Raw genomic sequence first — 21,311 nt, 5'->3', positions numbered from 1 at the left:
TCTGTTTCTGTTTTTCCTGAACAGTATCATGATTTGAGCAAAAGATCTCAACCAGAAGGCATTAATAGAATTAATTTGAATTATGACATTAAAAACAGTCATTTCAACATTCCATGTGTTTCTAACTCTCTCCACTAGATTGTGTTCTTAACTGGCTTTGGCTATGTTTATGTGGACATTGCCCATCAGTGTGGAACAATAGTCATAACCTTGGCCCCAGAAGGAAGAGCAGGACCTGTCGAGATCAACCTCAACAGGTACATAAAGCACATAAAAGATGATAGAAAGCATTGCCAAATACTGCTGAGAGGTCAGTCAGCTTTCAAAGTGTTAACCGACTTAAGAACTTTGGATTAACTGTTTGTTTTGTTTAATATTGCAGCATGCTTTATGGCATATGTTTAGACCATATGTTATGCTTTGTATATCACAGTTTAAAAAGGACAATCTAGCATCAAAAGTCATGTCACTTGAGGGTAAACACTAGATGTGTAATACAAAAAGAAGTCCTGAGTTGTTCATTAAAAATAGACACATTCCATCATAATTAATTTTAAGCGTGTTCATCAGTTTAAAAACTATTTAGGCAGGCCCTGCCATCCATAATTGTACAAGCTCCCACTAAAATTGGTAGGAAGCTTGATGTGCAAGGGCTGTAGAAATAGTCTTGCAGTCAGTAATTACCTGTACTTATTACTGCATTCACTCCTCTTTAGAAGACTTTCCCACTTCCATAACACACTGCAGCCTGGTCCTCAGCTCCATTCAAGTGCAATTATAACACTGCCTATTTCTAAGATGCAGAATGCCTGGCCTCCAGCAATGCCATTACAATTAGACTGGAATTTGTTGTACTGTTTTTATTTGCACTGTAATTAAGTATTAATCCCCAAGAAACTGGTCATCAGCAGTACATAATAGCCCACTTGCTAGTTAAATTGGCAATGGGCAGTTAACACTGGAGGGGGGGAGGCCCTCAGTGCCATTGGTATAAAAATGCTGTGGTGGCTTCACTGGAGGGCACTTGCTGCATGTGATGTGAAGTGCATTATCCATAATAGTAACGCTCAGTATTAGCTCCCAGAAAATATTGTAACAGCTGATGCTGTACTTGAATTACCAGAAAATGGTATTTGTTGTCTGCTTCAGTATCTGGCTCTGTTGCAAATTTAGTAGGGAATTACTGTATAAATAGAGATGTTCCTGTCCAAAATATCCTGTTGACTAATAAGAAAGAAAGAGAAACCTGGCATAGATGTGTAATATCTAATTTCTTAGAAGACCTCTGAAGGTGGTACCCACTGTGGTGATTAAGGCTGCTAGATCCCATTAACGTTAATGGGACTTGCACAAGGAGTTTTCCATATATAATAGAGAACGTGTCTCCTGATAGGTTTTTGAGAAAGTAAGGTGCTAGGTCATCTCAAAATACGTGAAGTAACAAAACTTTTTCCTCCTATCTAGAATTCAAGAGCAGACCTTGTCACTGAAAGTGTTCATCAGTCAGTTAAGTCTTGCTGCTTTTGATGATATTACAAACCACAAAGTGTCATCTGAACTTCTGCGTCTCACAGCAGACAACATTTTCCTCCACATGGCCCCAACCACCAGCTACCCGAGACCCCTGTCACAGGAGTTCCCACGGGATGCCATAGAAGGCCTCCCACAATTTCATAGTCTCCAAGTGTATTGTGAAGACTTTCAACTGGACAATCAGTTGTACAGCAAATCCAATTTCCATTTTGCAGTTCTGCTGTGCCAAGGAGAGAAAAATGAGACCATGCAGTGGTCCAGAGTGAACAACCTCGTTGTTTGTAACAAAGATTTGGAAAGCTATAAGGAAAACTGCTTTATAAAACTCTGCATTGTTTTTTCCAAGGAAGAGAATTTCATGTTTCACATCAATGACCTCAGCTTTGAGCTCAAACCAGCTAGGCTGTATGTGGAGGACACCTTCATTTACTACATTAAGACTTTGTTTGATACATACCTTCCAGAAAACAAAACTGCTTGTCAGTCCATGAATACTTCAGATACTACCCTGACACTGCCTGGACAAGTGAGAGAGCATGCAAGAGCTTTAGTCAAGCCAGTGAAGTTAAGAAAATTAACAATACAACCTGTTAATCTCCTTGTCAGTATTCATGCTTCATTGAAACTGTATATAGCCTCAGATCACACCCCTCTCTCCTTCTCTGTATTTGAGCGAGGACCCATCTTCACCACTGCCAGGCAACTTGTCCATGCTTTGGCCATGCATTATGCTGCTGGAGCACTTTTCAGAGCAGGTCAGTACATTTCCTTAACGTGTAACATTTTTATTAGGGACCAGGATTCTGTGATTGTCTCTCAAGCTGAATAACCTAGATGTTTGCCGTACAATTATTTTTTTTCTGAGACAGTGTTTGATAATGATATTTTCAGACACCTTTCATGTCCTGCCATGTGACAGAAGGAAAATAAAATGGCTGAACAGACACCAATGAAGATTTGTAAAGTTGTGCTAAACATTAGCCAGTTGCCTGAAGGCTTTATGAAACCCTGAACACAGCATAAAAATGTATTCTAGCTGGCTTAGGTTTTGTCATTTTATATTATAGGACTAGTCAGAATCAACCCACATTCCTCACATAAACTCCCCAAAACTAAATTTAATCAAATTATTCAGTATGTTGCTCTGCATTCAGAAGTAAATTATAGCCTTGAATGTTGTTTTGTTGTTAAAACTCCTTTTGGCTGCAGTTTATGATTAGGAATCTGTCTTTCTTCATACAGCCTTCATGCTAAACTGGCACACAGATGTTTGTTGTCCTTTGATCCAAGAACTATGAAGTTTGCTGTTACTAACTTTTTCCCATATAGGATCGATAGTGAGCAATTATTCTATTAGGTTAGCAGGTACATTCTGTTTCCCATAAATATTAATTTAGAAGTCATGAAACTTGGTCTCTGATGTGTCTAAGTGTAGAATGGAATTTGTACCTGAGACAGGAGGAAGCTTGTCCATGATCGCACACATACTACACACTGAAATGTAGAATGTATTTTCCTGCAATACTAATGGTCAGAATGTCTGAAATCCTGATGCTTCCATTTGTGCTGCAGGCCGAGCTGTGACCTGAATTCTGTGCACAGTATCCAAAATTGTACACATGCATTTCAGGTATTTATAAATCAAAGTAGTGAGATGCTGATCTGGTCTTTCACTGTATGCATACCTGACTTGCACAGCTGATTGTGGCAACTGCATACACAATTGTGCACCAGAACATTGTACACTGATTCATTATTTTCTTGCATTATTTTGCTTGCAAAATTTGCAGGTTTTTCTTTCTGCTACTTGCTTGGATTTGTTTTGCAGTCAAATCCCATAGTACAAAAGGCGAGATCTAGTTTCTTGCTAATTAAGAGTGAAACTGTGGCCAAATATGGTCCACAGCGTGAATATTTCTCCCCCCAACTGGCTCAGAGTGGTGATACAAGTGGTGATAGACTGCAGCAGGAAATTGGGGTTATACTGGCTTTTCATCTGCAGCATCCCAGGTGAGGCACATATGCTAGCTGGGGATTCCTGAACCTGGCCCTGGGTCTTTCCTCCTGCACTAGCCTTGCAGTGTACAACAGTGCACAGGCCACCCCTTGCTCTGGGCTCATGATGTAGCTGACATCAAGCAGGTTTAAATGTTAAGAAATAAAGTCTGCTTCAGTGGAACTTCTTTTCAGGTAAATACATAAGCATATATTTAGTTACTTCTTAAATCCCACTTACAGCACTAAAACTAAAATGTATTTTTTGAAAGGGGTTATCAAGATTAAAATGGTGAATTGTATCACTTAATGTTTCCTTGGGCAAAGAAGATGCTTTATTTTGAAGAGTTTGTGACACTTGATAAAAGGCTGACTGTATCAACAAAGTTAAAAAGGAAGAAGTCAAGCAAAAAGCGTTATATGGTCTGCAAACCCTGAGTCCTTTCCTCACCGACAGCTGAGTTATACTTCTTGGGTTGGTCTCTTGTGGAAGAGGACCTCACTGTCCTGCATTTTAACCACATTAATGAGCAAAATGATGGGTTGTTTGACCCCTTTCTGCTCACCGCTGTCCGACGCGTAAATCGTAGCATCTGCACAAATGGCATTCCCATACAGCTGTTGCCTTATGCTCCAAGTGGGATAGTCTCATTTTGTCCTTAGCTGTGTGCAAGACCGTTGCTGCCCTGTGGGAGGGGGCAGGATTTGCCCCAAAGCCAGCTAGTGGGGGGTGTATCAGGCTGCCCCATACATTGCAAAGGAGCGGCCAGAATCCATATCTTGTGAGCAATGAACAGGGCTGGAGAGCTGTGCTGAAATATGCTGATTAGCATTGCTTGTCTCAAATTAGCAAAATTTGCAATGGAAGTCTCCCATCCTTTTCTAATTAAGTTGGCTTCTATTTAGCAGTTAATAAAATTCTATTTAAAAATATCACTAGTCTCAGCTAGATCTAACCCTATAGTTGCCTATAAAGTAAATGCAGTGGCTCTCTGCTAATGGAGTCATAATTATTTCATATTAGTAGATCTAATTTCTAAGCATACTTTGGGAAATGGTAATTGACATGGAGTACAGTATTCCTGACTTACTCCCACACCTTCCTCCTTGGGCTGGGTAGTCCATACTGGCAGTGAGGAGCCATTTGTTTTGCTCTGAGCATTGGCCAAGGAGCGTCCCTTTTGCTGCAGGTTGCACATTCCTCCCATGCTCCCCAAGGGTGAGGACGGTCCTTCCAGAGCTTCCCAAAACCGACAGCCCACAGGCCAGAGCCAGGCTGCAACAGCCCACTCCTGGGATAGCAGGCAACACCTCAGCTTTGTGTTTAACTGGTTTCATTGCTGGTTTTAATCTGGTTTTCATTCCTGAACACACTGACTGGCCGAACAGGTGAGTGGAGTTGGGGTCTCCGGTGTCCCAGGCTGGCAGTGCCTGCTGGGGGTGTTGCAGGGCACGAAGCCGCAGTGTCGTGCAGCAGCTTTCCATACCACCACCACCTCAGGACAAGGAATGCCAAGAATACTTAGAGGAAAAAAGAAAAAAAAAAAAGGCTCTAAGGGATTATTGCAACATTATTGATCACAAAAAGCAGAAAGAGCATCTCTTCCATCTGTACACGCCTCCCCACCCCTCCAGCTTTTCATCACTTCACACAGTGGCACGGATAATTTATTAAAAATACTACAGCGAGGGAGTCGCAGGCCCAGCCCAGAGCGCTGGCTTCCCCCGGTCCCCAGCAGGGAAGGACTGCCAGGGGGATGCGCCTTTCTAGGGCAGGCATCGTGGGGCCACAGCTCTCGTTGCCACTCCGCTTGTCGCGTTGCCAGTAGTACTTGTTTTTTAGTTTTCATAGTCCATCCCACCCTCTCCCTTATGTCCACTGTGGTTCCTGCTTTTTGTACTACATATGCTGGAGTTCTCAACCTGCCAGGGCTGAAATGTGGGACAGATTCAACAAGAATAATAGATTTTCCGGGAGCTTAGAACGATAGTATGAGATTAATTTATTTCATATGAGTAACATTTTCTCTTCTGTTCAGTTTCATGATTCAGCCTTCCACAGGAGTGACTGGGAGGGGTTAATAGAAAACAAGAAAAGCATCTGGATAGCAGGAGTTTGTGGTGATGAGATGGGAATGAGGAGGGCAGCGCAGATCAAGGGCCCTCAGCGGGAGAGCAGGAGGCCAGTCTGTCCGTCTTAGAGCCTCCTGGCTCTGTCGCGCCTTGTGTCGCTCTGGCAGTGGCAGTTGAAATTCATGGTACCGGGGCTCAAGGACCAGGCGGTTCCTCTTTAATGGTTATTGCCATTTCTGAATCGCTCTTTCTGGGCTGCCGAAAAAAAAAAAAGTTATGCAGCACTATTTCCTTAATAAATCTGCTGCCAACCAGCCTGAGAAAGGCAAGACCTGCAAACAGCTTTCCAGCAACAGATTGCTGTGTGCTTGGCCATCCAGCAAGCTGCTGGCAACCCTGCGTTTATATAGGAAACCAGATCCACAGATACCTCTCCTGGGATATGCATAAGGAATACTCCCCTATGAGTAACCTAATCAGCATGTAGATGTCATTGCTGTTTACACAACTGTACTGAGCAAAAGACATTTGTCTGGCTTTCACTGCACTCTGAAAGAAAATGATCAGCTTAGAAGGGTTGGGGTGGATTTAAAATAACTTCTTAAGCACTTGTCAAAAATCTGCATCTCCTTTCCTAACACTCCATCAAGCAATTGACCTGCACACTCCCGTAAAGCAGTACATTGTATCAGTGTAAACTCCCTGTCACAATTCTATCACTAAGGATGTGAAATCACAACGCTGCCTTATAGCATCTAAAACCAACCCAGCGCTCTGAACTTGCAGCCCTGTTCCTCCGTAACTGTGAGGCTCTAGCATCCGCCTCCCTAGCACACTTTTAGCAGAAATACGGGAAGCTCCTGGAAGGAAGTCATTCTAAAGCTATTTGTGAGTTTGCCAAAAGGATTTCTTTGATTTACGAAGTATGAAAGATTGCCATTTCTGAATTCATAGTAGATGAGTTATTTCCTGTGTTTTGCTCAAAGGAAGTTCATAATGCGATGAATTCTAGTGTGAAAAAGATAATTAAGGAATAACCTTTTCACAACTGCTGCTTCTGCAGTTTTTGCAGCCGTAACATGTGTCTTGTTTCTCCGCACAGGCTGGGTTGTCGGATCGTTGGAAATTCTTGGAAGTCCGGCTAGTCTGGTGAGAAGCATAGGGAATGGCATAGCCGATTTCTTTAGGCTCCCCTATGAAGGGCTGACCAGAGGCCCAGGAGCGTTTGTCAGTGGAGTTTCCAGAGGAACAACATCATTTGTAAAACACATTTCCAAAGGTAGAGCTTTCACTTTGTTGCTCCAACTACTGCTTTGTTGTCATGCGTTGTTAAAGGATGTGTTAAAGTTTTAAACAATATTGCTTGCAGCTTTGTTTGGCTTGCTAGGCTGCAGCAAAATGCTGGGAGGGTAACAAAGCTCACATATAACATCTTATGTATTAAACAGATCACCGCTTAACTACAGTGCATAAGAATGTTTCAGAAACTTCAGAATTTTAAACCTCCCAGTGGGAAATGGAGATTGGCTCAGCCAGTATTTCATGTGATAACTGCAGAAATATTAAAGGTGTTCTGTACTTCTGCTAACCATCAGAAATTCTACACTCTGTCGCCTCATCATGTTTATTATTTTTTTTTTATTATTTTTTTTTAAAAGCAGATGCAGTTGTCATAACTGTGTAAGTACGGGGATAGATTTTGACAGCAGGGCTGGGCTGGCCTGAGAACAGGAGCAGCTTTTGTTGTGCGAAGCCTGTATAAACAGTGCCATCGCGTGGCTTCGGCCGCCCGAGAGACCCCGGCACGGCTGCCCCAGCCCTTCGCGGCTGCTCTGGGCTCCCTCAGGACGCGGCCTCGCGGGCTCCTTCTGTAAATATTTGTTTACCTTTCCATCACACACACACACACACACACATACACCTCTCCGTTTAGATTAGCCTTACAGAAGTTTGGAAACTGGGGAAGGATGTTCGAATGAGTTGTTGTTCCCACTGGCGGGGCAAACCTGTTGCAAGCTAATGTGACAGGCGTGACGTGGACCCGAGAAGCAGGGTGGTGATGCTTAACGAATAGTAAAGCATGCTACACATGGGCGACTTTTCAATTGACTTGCTGTTCTGCTCGTAAGCTCAGTATTGCAGTGAGGCATAGAACATCTCCATGTTTTAAATTAAAGCATTTTGATCCAGAACCAAATGTCTATCTCCATGTATTTAGGTACGCTGACGTCAATTACCAATCTGGCAACAAGTCTTGCTCGGAATATGGATAGGCTGTCACTGGATGAGGAACATTACAACAGACAAGAAGAATGGAGAAGGCAGCTTCCAGAGAGCCTGGGAGAAGGACTGAGACAGGGACTCTCTCGTTTAGGCATTAGCCTTCTAGGTAATGTACTATTAAATATCAAGTTGAGTGATAATACTGTTTTCTGATCTGCTCACCAGACTTTTCTACATGTGAGTTATAATTGCGAGTTATGCTTGTTTAGGTGTTTTCTTGTGAAATAGCCTCACGGTATGTATTTGAGATAGTTTCTTTTTATCAAGGTTTAGCGGCCTTTGTATATGTGTTTTGCTGATAAAATAATTGTGGATATAGAATGAGTTTGCATTCTCTTTGTGAAATAATATTTTCATTGGTACATGATGTATATCTGAGAAGAAAAGAATAATTTTGCATTGGGCAGGATGACTTGCAACCAAGTCAGCACAAAGACGTCATCACACTGATGTTTACTTTCCAGTGCTACAGGAATGCCTACTGAACCTGCTTGGTTTTGCTGCAGTGTAGATATCGGGGATTCATGGTTCTGTCTGAAAACCACTTGAACTTAGTGCAGATGTTAAGTAAGCTTTGATGAGGAATTCTGCTTTTACAAAGAGACACAGATAATCCTGTTTCACTGTAATTACATTCATCAAGTAGCCAAGTGGTTTGGTTAGAAGTGAAGATTACTCTGCCTGTTTCAAAATAGTACCTAAAGATCTGAAAACTAACCCACATGAGAAAAAATCTCTGCACGGAGTTTTGCAGTAAGGGGCTGAATTTTCTAGGTTATTTCTACTTGTCACACAGCTAAAGAATGCAAAACTGTATTGTTTGGCAGAGTTCCTCAGTACGTATTAAAGAGTATGAATCCCTTAGAGATCAAAGTGACCAAAAGCAGTGCAGTGCAAAAGGTTAGAAGAGCTGAAGCTTGAAAGGATTTGTCCTCTTTCCTAATCTTCAGTAGTGTACACAACTAAATTTGCAACCGCAACCCTGAAAGCCCCAAAGAGGAAGTGGTAAAAATGTTACAAGTTTGGGTTAAGTTACTGGAAATTATTTTAAGCAATAACATTAGATGATGTGAAGCACTGTCATTTGATAATGCCTGTAAACCGGCAAGTGAGTGTCCTGGGAGAAATGTGCATAAAGGAGAAATTTTGTGTATTAGTAGCTACTATCCCAATAGTAAGCTGTTACTGGCGTTGCAAATCAAAGGCAGTTTGGAGAACATTTTATTTTTCCTTCTTGTTTTATTGGACTAAGGGCAGTCAGGTTGAGTAGCTGGATGAAAGATTATACTTTTAGAAGCACTGTGTCAGCCTGGTGTATATGTGCTGGTGAAATGGTGTGGTGATCTTGGCTCAGTTGTTAGAAAGACAGCAAGATAACATGGTGGCTCTCCACTGACGGGCCAGAATCCTTCCGAGCTAAAAGCATGAGCTGTACATCCTGAAACTTTGTAGCTTTGGTGGTAACAAGGCAAAGCTTCTGCTGTTCAGGAAAGCTGGGGACTCATAACGTGCATGCACGAATACGCCATGCCTGTACCTCCCTGTGCACAAGGCTTCCCTTGTTTGCAGGAGTACGCCTTAGTTGAAAACAAACTGAAACAGAGTTAGAATTTCAGTGTCCCTGACTTCCTAAGAAATCAGACTTCATGTTAGAAACTTAGGGGTTCATGTTAGCATTTCAGCAGTGTTCCTCCTCAAGCTAGGATCTTGTTCTTACTCCCACTGTTACTATTTAGAGATTCCTCCCTGCTAAATACTTCTGTTCTTGGTAGTGTGGATGCAAAAAAGCACCCGGATAAATAGTCACTGTGTTGCTGGACTTGACAAGTATGGGATCTGTCACTAAGGGAGGAATCAGAAATATTCCACTGAATTTGTATCAGGCATAATTTTTTTAATATAAACCTGATTTTTAAAAAGTCCATTTTCTCTGTATACACAGCAGCATTCATGTACATTGTCTTGAGACCTAAAGTATGAATAGAACTACATTTCAGTCTTTACCAACACATCAAAAAGCCGTTTCTGTCCTGACTATTCACTTTAAAGATTATTGTGGCTTCCCCCAAAAAAGCAGTCATAGTTGAAGGGAAGGTATCACCCTGCTGCTTGCTTTCACCGGCATGTTCAGAGTAAATACGAACATGCTTACTCTGAAAACACTGGTTCTTCATACATAATAAAATGAAGTGGGGCTGCTATGTGAATTTATTTCACAGGGATTAAGAGTTCAGATGAGCACAGGAATGCTGAGAGCAAGACCCTTTGAAGCCGTAATTTCTATGACTTTCTAACTGTAAAAATGAGAAGTGTGAAAAAGATTTCTACGATACTCACAGCACTGTCATGTTTGTAAAAGCCCTCTGACTCATGCAAACAGCTTAAAGAATTGCAAAAGTAGATTTCATGCCTAGGCACAGGCATAGAAGAGCCCTCAGTTCACATACGTTGTGGTATCTATGCAGAAACAAGAGCGCATTTCTGATTTTTCTGAAAATCTGGCTCATGGTGGCCCTGATTCAGCAAAGCACTTAAGCAAGTGCTTAAGTGCTTTGCTGAATCAGGGCCAAAATCATGTACGCTTGTCTCCTCCTCAGTTCAAGTTGTTCCCTGTGGTACATTCTTAAGTGCTTTGTCCTGTCTCGTTTTAAATGACTCAAGCACTGTCAGGGTGTTGTTTGATTTGATTGTTATCTTTGGCCGGCTGTCGTCATCTTTTCTCATTTGGGGGAGACTTCTGGGTCATTTTAGTAACATTTGTGCATGAAAAGAAGCAAAAGCTTGTGATAGGTGTGGTTATTCTTTTATACGATTAGACAAAAATGCAGTCAAATTGCATTTGAAATATTTGGGTGATGAGCACTCCCCACCAAGGAACTATCTTTTGCGTTCTGCGTGATGGGGTCAAGCTTAAAATAATAATTTATAACCATGTAAAAGAAAATATTGAAACTACAGGCTTTATTTCCAACTACTGGTCCTAGTGAAAAATACCAAATTGAAGTAGCTCCCTGTAGGAAGGTGAGCATTTGTGAATAACTGAAAAGCTGACAACGGTTAGAGAAGACATTTTGCACAATGGCAAAGGTGCTCAACATTTCAGTTTCTTCTTCCTGCTTTTGGGGAAAGTGACTTGATAGTAATACTGACTGACAGTGTAACGCTGCTGCTAGAGAAGGTAAATTCTGGATTTCAGAAGTTCAAATTTTTGTTACTAAGAGTGGTGGTGGTTGTTCTTGCTGCGCAATTATCACTGAATCGGGGCCACCCTGCATTTGCATATCTACAAGCAAGATACTAAGGGCCAGTGCTAATCCTGAAAGTGTGTGCTATTCCACACGCTAATTCTGCAAATACATTAATACACGCCAACAGGTGCTCTTTTTTTTTAGCTGTGCTTTTATGCGATGTTTGCTGTGATGAGACTACGCCTCAGCTGTATTTTTGGTGTGGAACACTTGCAGCAATCCTGGAGGACAACAGAGAAAAGAAAAGGAAGCGAAAGTGGTTTCAGCTTGGCTAGCTTCCAGTCTCGTGGCAAAGCATGGCCAGTTTCTCCTGGTGGGGGATTTTTTCCAATTATTTCTTGGTCTGAAAGTTTGTCACAAGCAACCCGAGCTTTGCTAAGCTCTGTGAGCCGTGCTGTGTTCACCAAACATTGTCAGTCTGTGCATGAACCAGTTGCTGCCTGTAATCAAATTCTTCTTGAAGTAATACAGTGATATACTCTGAACTATCTGAATTTTGTAGTTATCAAAGTATCTTTTTTATGGTTACTGAGCAACATGTATTAACCAGAGTGCATCCCATCTGATGTTTAGCAGATGTTACGGTGTGGCTGGAACCTCTTTGGTCCAGTAATGGAAGAATATGTTTTTGTTTTGTTTCTTTGGTGTTTAATTTTATTGAGGTTTTCTTTATACATACATAATCTGTGTGTACATATGTGGACATGCATATAAAATTGAATGCCTAGGGTAAGGAAGGAAAGAAAAATGGAGAATGGTTTCATTAAAAAAAAAAAAAAAATATGCAAGGGACATTACAGAGAAGGGACAGCAGTAGGACACCATAGCTGTCTCTAGACTGTGAGAATGAGAGTGGGAAGGGAGGAAACTCTACATGTGGTTCCATGCTCTGCTTCCCTGATACCCTACCGAAACATGGGGAGAAAGACCTTCTGTGGTAAGTCTATCCAGCATGGTGCTCCTACCACTGACTTTATGTTAGAAAGGAAGAAGCCACATGGAGACAGGGGACATCTGCCTCGCACAGTTTCTGGTGCTTGGAGGTGCAATGAACATCACATGTGTGTCACCGTAATCTCACTGCTGTTGGGATTTGAGGTTGCTCAGCCTTTGACCTATTTTTGTTTTCCCCTTTGCCCACACATGAAGCACACAGGAAAGGAGCTGCACAGATCTGGCTCCCCGGTGCAAGGCTGGTAGGACCAGCCACTCCTTAATGAAAGGAGTAAGGTTATAGTTTATTATGTGATTTGTGGGCATGACCACAGCATGTGAATGAGTTATGTCAGTGAGCTGCAATTCGAGTTAAGAGATTACGAAGGGTGAGCAGAGAGGGGAGAGAAGACAATTGGTTGTATTTCTTGCAGGTAGAAAGACAGGACTTGGAAAGGGATTTGAGGTACGAAAGGGCAATAGCTTCACAGACAAGTTCAGAGCGTACATAAAATGGCAGAATCACAGAAAGTGTGGAAGTACTAACAACTGGCTAATTAAGCTATACGTTATTTGGGGTACTATATAAATAATCTTATATAACACAGTCACAGCAGTTTCCATTCTGTTTCCTTGTCCTCTGGGCCTAATTCCAGCTGAGAAGTGCCTGGAGCATACCACAGGTCCTTTGGAGTAGGCTCTTATTTATTATTACCTTATAACATTGCTCAAGTGTATTGCAGTAAATAATTTACTAGTGCTAGGACTTAGGTGGATTACATTTAATAAGGCAATAACTTCTGTTCTGAAAGTGCAGTTGCTGTGGATGACCTCAATAGATAGGGTGAAGGAGGTCACAGGGTAACGTAATACTGTAACTTCACAGAACACCAAGTATTGTTTTATGCCTTCAAATGCATCAACATTGTGCAAAAGAAAAGACTGGACGAACAATCTCAATTGTGTAATGCAGTGTTGGGGTATTATTTTTGTAAAGCAGCAGGAGCAGCTGGTAAGTACTAATGAAACAGAATTGAATTGAAAATTGTATCATTTCTCTGGCTTGGCATTAAGGAAGCGTCGTGGCCTTTGTGGTACAAAGGGTGGACATTCAGTTGCACGCTCAGCTTCAGTGAGTGAGCTCAATAGAAACTGGGTATCACATTAAAAACAGACCAGCATTTTCTAGCGAAATAGTGTACATTTATCAGTAAAGGATACACATGCAGAAATTGGAATGAATCTCTCCAAGAAGCATTTACGGGTGATGCAAGTTTCTTGAATTGCTGATAGATGGTATCCCAGGGGCAAGGATCTAGGAAAATGTGTGCTGCTTCTCATCGTCATCTTTTCTTTGGACAGAATACCAGCATACAATATTGGTTCTTGTTGTTCAAAGTCAGCAACTTCTCCGTTTATCCAGTAACGGTAACTAAAACCATCTGAAAACCGGTTAGTGGCTAGCTGACTAGAACATGTCACGCTGGTAAACACATGGGGCCAAATACCTCGGCTGTGATTGTCCAGATCTGTGGAAATATGCCTGGATTTGCTTCCACATACAAAGCAGAATCTTCAGAGATGTCTAGGTTGCAGTAAAAATGCCTGGTTACCGAGGTGACACTTGGTCCTGCTCCTTAAGTAATTGCTTTATCTTGACGTTTGCAGCTGAAGGTGCAAACTGAGAGCCAGCCGAGGAGCCGCAAATTTGCTTTTCACTGAGCAAAGAACCTCGGATCAGGCAGATCGTTTTCTAACTGATGTCACTTTGTCCAATCCTTGTACTCTTAGCAATTTCCAAATAGCTTATCTATCAAAATTGCAATAACTAGAGACACGTCTGTGGTTAAGTGGCTAGTGTAAACTCAAGATCAAAGAAATGTACCACCTCACATACCTGTTTACATTTAGGAAGATTTAAGTTGGAGTTCTCTGTTGATACTAAAAGCTGGGAAGGTCACTGTGTCACTTGTAAAAGTTTGACCCGTGTGCATTAAAGTAAAATATGATCGTTTTCACAAAAAAGTAACAGAAAGTCTCAAAGTCCAATTCTGCTGATCTTAGTAATATATCAAAAGTTGCATTAGCTTATGAACATTTCTGGCAGTGGAAGAGGATATAAAAATGATCTATTGAATACAGGCAGTTTTTATTCTCATGAAGTCAGTCTCAGGCTTACGTGAAAATCTCATTTCCATAGCAAGCTCAAGTCTTCTGAAACTGCTGGATTTTATTCCAAGCCCAGCATTTTCAGAATAGCTACGCAGACTGAGCTAAATTAAACTAACTCGGCAAAAGCATGTAGCGAAAGCAGTTAAAAGATGAAAACATGCTGTCAAGTTAAGTGATCTGAATGTTTAAAGAAGTAAGATACATTTTTAAAAAGGGGGGGGGGAAGTAGAGATTTAACATAAACTGAAGCTAAGGTATTGTTTAGCTAATTGGTCGCATGTTAAATAGCAGTGTAAGAAGGGTGGGGTACAGTTGTAATCTGAGCAACATTCAGATCCAGTAGTAAGATTTCCTCTTATTCTGGGATATTAATCTTCACTAATTACTGAGGACTCTTGTTTTTTCAGGTGCAATTGCTGGAATCGTGGATCAGCCAATGCAGAATTTTCAGCGAGTATCTGAGGCCCAAGCTTCAGCTGGGCATAAAGCCAGAGGGGTCATCTCGGGTGTGGGGAAAGGAATCATGGGCGTCTTCACAAAGCCTATCGGAGGGGCAGCTGAGCTCGTCTCCCAGACAGGTTACGGTGAGTTTCTCTATTTCCAGCATCTCCATTTAAATTGTAAAATGCTCTTCAGATACAACCTGCTGTGTCTTTCTTGTTCGGCTCAGTAGCCGTGTGACTTAGAGAAAGATTTAGAAATGTCATGACCAAATAGTTAAATAAATGTTGTGCTGGTTTTCTTAAAAGCCATCATGTTGTGCTTCTCTCTTGTGTTACCGATCAGCACTGTACAGCCACAGAAACATGGAATGCAGAAAGCATGAAGTAATTCTTGGAATACAGTAGAATTAGTTTCAGAAACATATGTGCTTACAAAAGAGTTTTTTTAACGTAAAAGTATTAGAGCAACGCTCTGTCCAATTAGAGCGTTATTTTGAGATTGCTTTGTTATGGCAAGGAAAGAATTGTGCTATCTCTACACAAAGAGACAGTTATGTTCCTGGGAGAAAGAAGTGACTCATGTAGTGGGAGCATCATCCCCTTTAAACTGGGGAGCTGTGAGAACACAGTCCCGTTTTTGGATACACGGGCAACCTTTTAACAACCAGGGGTGGGTTTTCCAGCTAGGCTGAGCACTTAGTGGCAGTGGTGGTGAATCCTTTCAGATCGATATGAATGCTTCTCGATGACCAAAAACTGTAAAATATAAAAATAAAAATAGACTAGTTTCTTTGCTTCTAGTGTCATTCAAAGCTGTTGGTCTGGATATTTAAAAGAGGGGAGGGGAGTCAGGGAAGGAAAGCAGGGAGACCTGTTGATACAAGGACAGCGTGTCAATAATTTTGCTTCACTAATTAAAGCAGACAAATCTTGAAGATTGAAGCCTTTAATCACTAACAATATTTACGTTTGTGATCTGTTGATTAGAATGCAAGTAGTTCTCCTAGGGCTTAAGTTTAGGATATTGTTTCTGTGCTTCCCATTAAATTCAGAACTCATTCCTTGAAGCAGTCTATTTAAATAAATAATGAAACATTTAATTATTACAGTTCTTTCAAGTTACCTTCATCTCGTTTGCAGGAGTGTAAATAATAACTGTTCTCCTGAATTACGCATCCCATAGGTGTAAAACCCATATTGGTAAAATCAGAAACTTGTGTCTGTCGTCGGCTACCTGTGTGTTGTTTTTGCTGCCCGTGTCATTATTCTTTCTAGATTTAATTCTGCTGCAGTCTTTATCAAGGAACTTGTAAAGTAGAGCGACACTTCTTCATTGCAGATACTGTATACAAGACATCATGTTTTCCGCGAGCATGTGACAAAAAGGGTTAGCCAGGAAAAAACATAAAAACTGTATCAGTAATAGCTGACAGTGCGTGAGAGGAAAACACACAAGAGTTCAAGTAACTCTTACCCACAACTGGATTGGAAGTGGGACCATGCCTCTTGGGGGGGGACCGAGGGGTGGGGGACCACACAGAAATAAACACATGTTCTCTCTTTCTCCATCTGTAAATAACATTTTCACTCACATAATGCTGAGAACCTCGGTAAGCCAACTGTTACAACTGGGATGCTGCTTTTAAGTATTACCATCAACATGTGTGCTAAAAATTAAAGCTATTTTTTCAGCGCTGATGTTTTGTTTAAGTTATTATCCATTGTGTAAAAAGGAATCTAAGTTATTGACACCCTTATGCAAAAATGCCTTTTGCTTCAATGGAATGCCTAATTAGACAAAAGAAAATGTCTTTATTTATTTAAAGAGTAACTTTACACCAAACTGCACAACACTAGTGCTTGCTGTGTAACCTACTTCCTGTCTGTCTCGTAAAAATTTTTCAAACTACTTAATTTGTGGATTTTTTGCAGCCCACTCACTCTTTCTGGTGATTATACCTCATCTTTAAAAGTTTACAAGCCATCTGAAAGCATACATACTGTATCATCTTCAGCTTTGGATAGTCTATTTAGAAACCTGTTTAACTGCTTCTTGTAGTCTCCATTCTGTGCTGGCACTAAGAAGAATTCACAATAAACCAGATGCCCCGGGAGATCTCATAAATGTATATGGATTTGTGTTTAACAGCTGGATTAAGTAACTGAACATTTAAATACAGTATCTAGGCAAACTTGCCTTCTAATTTGTACCAATTGTGACACGTATATGGAAGTATTTTAATATTAAGCAAGAAGGTTAAAAACGGTCTTGATTTTTTCTACATAAATCTTAAGCGATGCGTCCGATCTAACTCTAAGATGATGGCCCTCAGGAGTATTATGTTTCTCCTGATTGCAAGTGTATGGCTGATTCTGAGAACATGCAGTGGGGTTTTTTTTGTTTCTTGCTAATGCAAGATCACTGGGGTTAAGTGCACAACTCTTGCATTGTAATATTTAATGAATTATCTTGACTATAGCTTCCAAAGATGTGACATCATTTTGGATCTGCACTATTTTATGAACTGCTCTAAACAGATGACATCACTGCAACATGTAACTGTGTTGTAGAAAACAACTACTAAGAAACTTAAATTCTCTTACCACAGGTATTTTGCACGGAGCTGGACTTTCTCAGCTTCCCAAGCAGCGCTGTCATCCAAATGATCAACACGTTGAGCAGGCTCCAAATAGCCACGTCAAATATGTCTGGTAAAATTATTTAGACACTTGCTCATTTTTACATGCACATTGTTTATTAATAGGTTCTGGCCTTTGGTCAAGTTAACAGGCTGCTTCCCTAGGAAAGGCTGAGTTATGGCAGTTTGTTTGGGAACATTAAACACAAAGGTAGTGCATAGAAACCCAATCTGCAAATGATGGGCTGCTGATCTGCTTCCAGCTTTGGAACTACAGAGCTGATCTTTATTTAGTGGCATTCAGTGAGTTCTTACTTATTTATCGTTGCACGAAGCCCAAGAAAAATACTGCACATCTCCAGAAACAGCTGTTAGTGAAGATAGCTTTATTTTCTGCACTGAATTTGTAAGCCATTTCTCAGGGTAATTTTTCTATTAGGATGGGAAATAGGCTGACCTAGTACAGTTATTAGGCCAATTTTGCAGTGAATGATTAAGAAGTTTTGATAAGTAACAGTTTCACATTCATTCTCTAAATCTTAAGTCTTACATCTTTCAGTAATGGAGATTTGAAATATACTCCCTGGCTTAGTTTGTATTTGTACGTGATAGCTACAGGCTTAAGTAAAAACATGAGCAATCAAAAGAAGTCAATCCAACACATAACACTGACTACTTTTCTTCTTCTTCTATTTTTCCTTTTTTTTTTTTCTTTTCTTTCCTTTTTTTTTTTTTTTTTCCTTGATAATGCAGGAAAATGCTGCAATCTCTAGGAAGGCCGGAGGTCCATATGGCCTTAGATGTCATGATTGTAAGTGGATCAGGCCAGCAGCATGAAGGCTGCTTGCTGCTTACCTCAGAGGTGCTCTTTGTGGTCAGCATCAGTGAAGACACGCAGCAGCAGGCATTCCCCGTGACTGAAATCGACTGTCTGGAAGACGATCTACAAAAAGACCTGCTGAAGGTGCAGCTAAAGCAACAGAGAGTGCCTTCTGATTTGGAGGTAAAGACTTGAGTATGATTTTCATTTGAAGATAACATTACACTGATGATGATGCTTTTGGCAACAGGCGTACTCACCTTTGGGTAGGGAGACCTGTCTTCTTGAACCTCACAGCTGACGGTGTCGCCCTTTGGGTGAAAGGGACATGTCTCCTCCCTTCTGTCCTTTTATTGATCATGACCCTTCGTATCTGTGACAGCAGTTTTCTGAGGGGAAGAAGTAGAGGAAGTCTGGGTTGTCGGTAGGCATCACCTCTTCTCTGAAGAGATTCTCATCTCTTCACTACACGTGCGTGAGGTGTTCGCTGTTTGGCAAGTCAGCGTTGCTGCCTGTGCCTACAAAGTCACAGTGAGAACAGTTCCTTTGATTCTGCTGTGAATTCTGGTTTAACAGTTCAGTGGTGCTGATGCATGCTGCTTTCGGTGTCTTTCTTACCTTGCCACTTCTGATGCAGTGGTTTGCTCGGCTGCTAGCTGTATCTAGCTTAGATCTTCTGTATGCTGGCTTAGATCTTCCTGCTTCTGCAAAAGCTAACTTTAAAATGGATCAGTGCTTTTGCTGAGATTGGATGCACCGGGTGTTCGCCAGTAAGAGCATAAAACCTTCATCTTCATCTTGAAAGATCTCTAAGCCATTTGAATACTGAGGTTTTGGATGAATTATCTTCTTTTAATGGTAGAAGAATGTTATATTTCTACACTTTTGGGAAATAATGTTTTTATTGTATTAAATTCTTAAGTGGAGTCATATGAGAGATCATTTCAAGAACGAACATGCGTGTCCCGGTTGTTTTGTTTATAAAAGTGCGTCAGGTAGTTCGTAGACTGCTATACCAGAAATTCATCCGTTTCAAATATAAGAAAAGAACATGTAAAAGCCCGTGAAGTGTGCCAAAACGTAGGGGAGGCTTCAGCACCTTCAGTAAATTCCTAACTTTACTGAAGTCACTGAGGAGTTTTGCCGTTGATTCCAGCATACCAAGGACTTCATCTGTGTCTTGACGGCACTTGGATTTTTCTGTGAAAGCTTTCTTTTAGTGCTGAATTCTCTATTTACATTTATTGTCTTTCCACTAACCTCAGTTTCACAGCGCACTGTTGACTGAAGTTGCCTTCTCTCACCACAGAGCTACATGAGGCATTACTTAAATTTTGATGCAAGTGGGCAAAGCTGAGCTTTTTTATTCCTGAGTGCTGAGTGCTTGCTGGAGGCGCACATCAGACTGAATCCAGACTATCCTGCTCAGTCCAGAGCTACTGTCCTGGAGGGAAGAGGAAGATAATTTGTTCTCCCTAAGGCATTTGATGCACTCAACCCATCCTAACCCTGATTTTAACACCAGCCCAGACCTTTTTTCATTAGGCTGCAGTGCGATGGCTCTTGTCTCTGTATCTGGCTATCCACGGGTAAGGAGCGGGCTGCTGCTCTGGGGAGAGGGCTGCTTGCCCAAAGGCTGCTGCAAGAAGGTGATGAGGCAGAGGTGCTGCCTGTCTGGAAGAAGAGAAGGGAAGGGACAGGGAGCCTAATTCTAGTCCCCACTGCTGCTGCAGCTGAGAATGTGCAGGATTTCTGGGCAAGTGGCTCCCGTACACGCAGAGCCCAACCCTACGTGGCAGGTGCGGAGTCCAGCGTTCCCACATACACTTTTTGGTACATGCCGTAAATGTGACCTGCTTTGGAGGTGCTGGACCAAATAACATGGTTGTTTCTGGAGTTCTGGATAGAAATATGGGAGTTCTACTCCGGTGGCATAGCAGTGCCAGGAGCTGTAAGCCTTGAGCCACTCCACCTCGGTACAGAATCTCTTTTGCTGATGCCAGCTCTTGAGAACACAGTGAAAATCTATGGCATGATAAAAGCGGTGAGGAGTGCCTGTGCCCCAGGTGGAGCAAAGTCAGTGACGGCAACACAGCAAAAGCTGAGCGATGTTGTACAAAACAGACCTGGCAAAATATTCCTTCAGAATGCAGGTGCTGATGCTGAAAATTTGTGTGAAAATTTAAAGAAATGTGTGATAAGGAGGAGCAGTTAAAAGTAAGGCAGACAAGAGTAAGCAAGTTTAATGGTTTTTTTATGCTAAGGCACCTACACAATACAAGATTACAAAAGCTTCATAAAGTTTTTGTAATTACCGGGACTTAAGTAATATTCTTTTGCAAGTGATGTTTATTAGTTTTTTGCCTTGCTGGATTGGGAAATTTCATACTTAGTGACTTCCTTTCTGCAGCTGAGCACGTCAGTTGTGTGGTGCTTGGGGTGCTTTGTGGTACAAAGGGTGGACATTCAGTTGCACGCTCAGCTTCAGTGAGTGAGCTCAATAGAAACTGGGTATCACATTAAAAACAGACCAGCATTTTACTAGCGAAATAGTGTACATTTATCAGTAAAGGATACACATACAGAAATTGGAATGAATTTCTTCAAGAAGCGTTTACGGGTGATGCAAGCGGGCACCGGTGCTGGTGGGAGCCAGAGCCTCCCCTTCGGCTCCCCAACAAGAGCTGCTAAAAACTCTGAACGTGATGAAGGAAAGGAACCTTAGGAGCAGCAGCTGTGACTTGCAGGGGAGCTGCCTCAGGCCTACACCTAAAGAGACACGACTCATAAACATTAGTGGCAGGCCACCTTGTTGCACTGAAGATGTCCTCAGCTGAGGTGCAGGCACATCTGTACGTGTACATTAGTAAAGATGGCCAGAATTTTTAGCTGGAAAATGCCCAGTCAGGTCAACCAAAATATTACAGAGAGTTTAGCAAAATAGAGGTAATGTTACCAAATGTAAATTATGTTTATTTTTCTGATCAATTAGTCAAAGATCCTAGAAGTAATACATCAAATTGAAACATTTTGTTTCAGCATTATAAAAATCCACTTTTTTGTCTTACTGCTCAGAAAAATAATTGCCAAAAGTTTTGTTTTAGCTCTGTCCGAAACAGTTTCTCCCCTTCCCTCTCCTCAGCTTCTTGGAACTGTTAGGAAACCAAACATG

The 21,311-nt window shown here is 41.4% G+C and overlaps 1 protein-coding gene across 5 annotated transcripts in view; it reads left to right on the top strand.

Moving 5' to 3' along the window:
- VPS13B (vacuolar protein sorting 13 homolog B) overlaps positions 1-21,311 on the top strand; it is a 478,367-nt gene that overhangs the window by 451,964 nt on the left and 5,092 nt on the right. For all 5 annotated transcript variants that reach the window (XM_055706070.1, XM_055706071.1, XM_055706068.1 and 2 more), the window contains 7 exons: positions 139-257; positions 1,465-2,288; positions 6,704-6,880; positions 7,820-7,990; positions 14,645-14,821; positions 17,290-17,392; positions 18,073-18,322. In XM_055706070.1, coding sequence (XP_055562045.1) covers positions 139-257; positions 1,465-2,288; positions 6,704-6,880; positions 7,820-7,990; positions 14,645-14,821; positions 17,290-17,392; positions 18,073-18,322 — 1,821 coding nt within the window. The remainder of the gene's footprint in view (positions 1-138; positions 258-1,464; positions 2,289-6,703; positions 6,881-7,819; positions 7,991-14,644; positions 14,822-17,289; positions 17,393-18,072; positions 18,323-21,311) is intronic.

The sequence above is a fragment of the Falco cherrug genome, chromosome 3, assembly GCF_023634085.1.
Source record: "Falco cherrug isolate bFalChe1 chromosome 3, bFalChe1.pri, whole genome shotgun sequence".
Taxonomy (NCBI): domain Eukaryota; kingdom Metazoa; phylum Chordata; class Aves; order Falconiformes; family Falconidae; genus Falco; species Falco cherrug.
The sequence above is the reverse complement of the archived record's forward strand: the minus strand, read 5'-3'. Positions and strand labels throughout refer to the sequence as shown.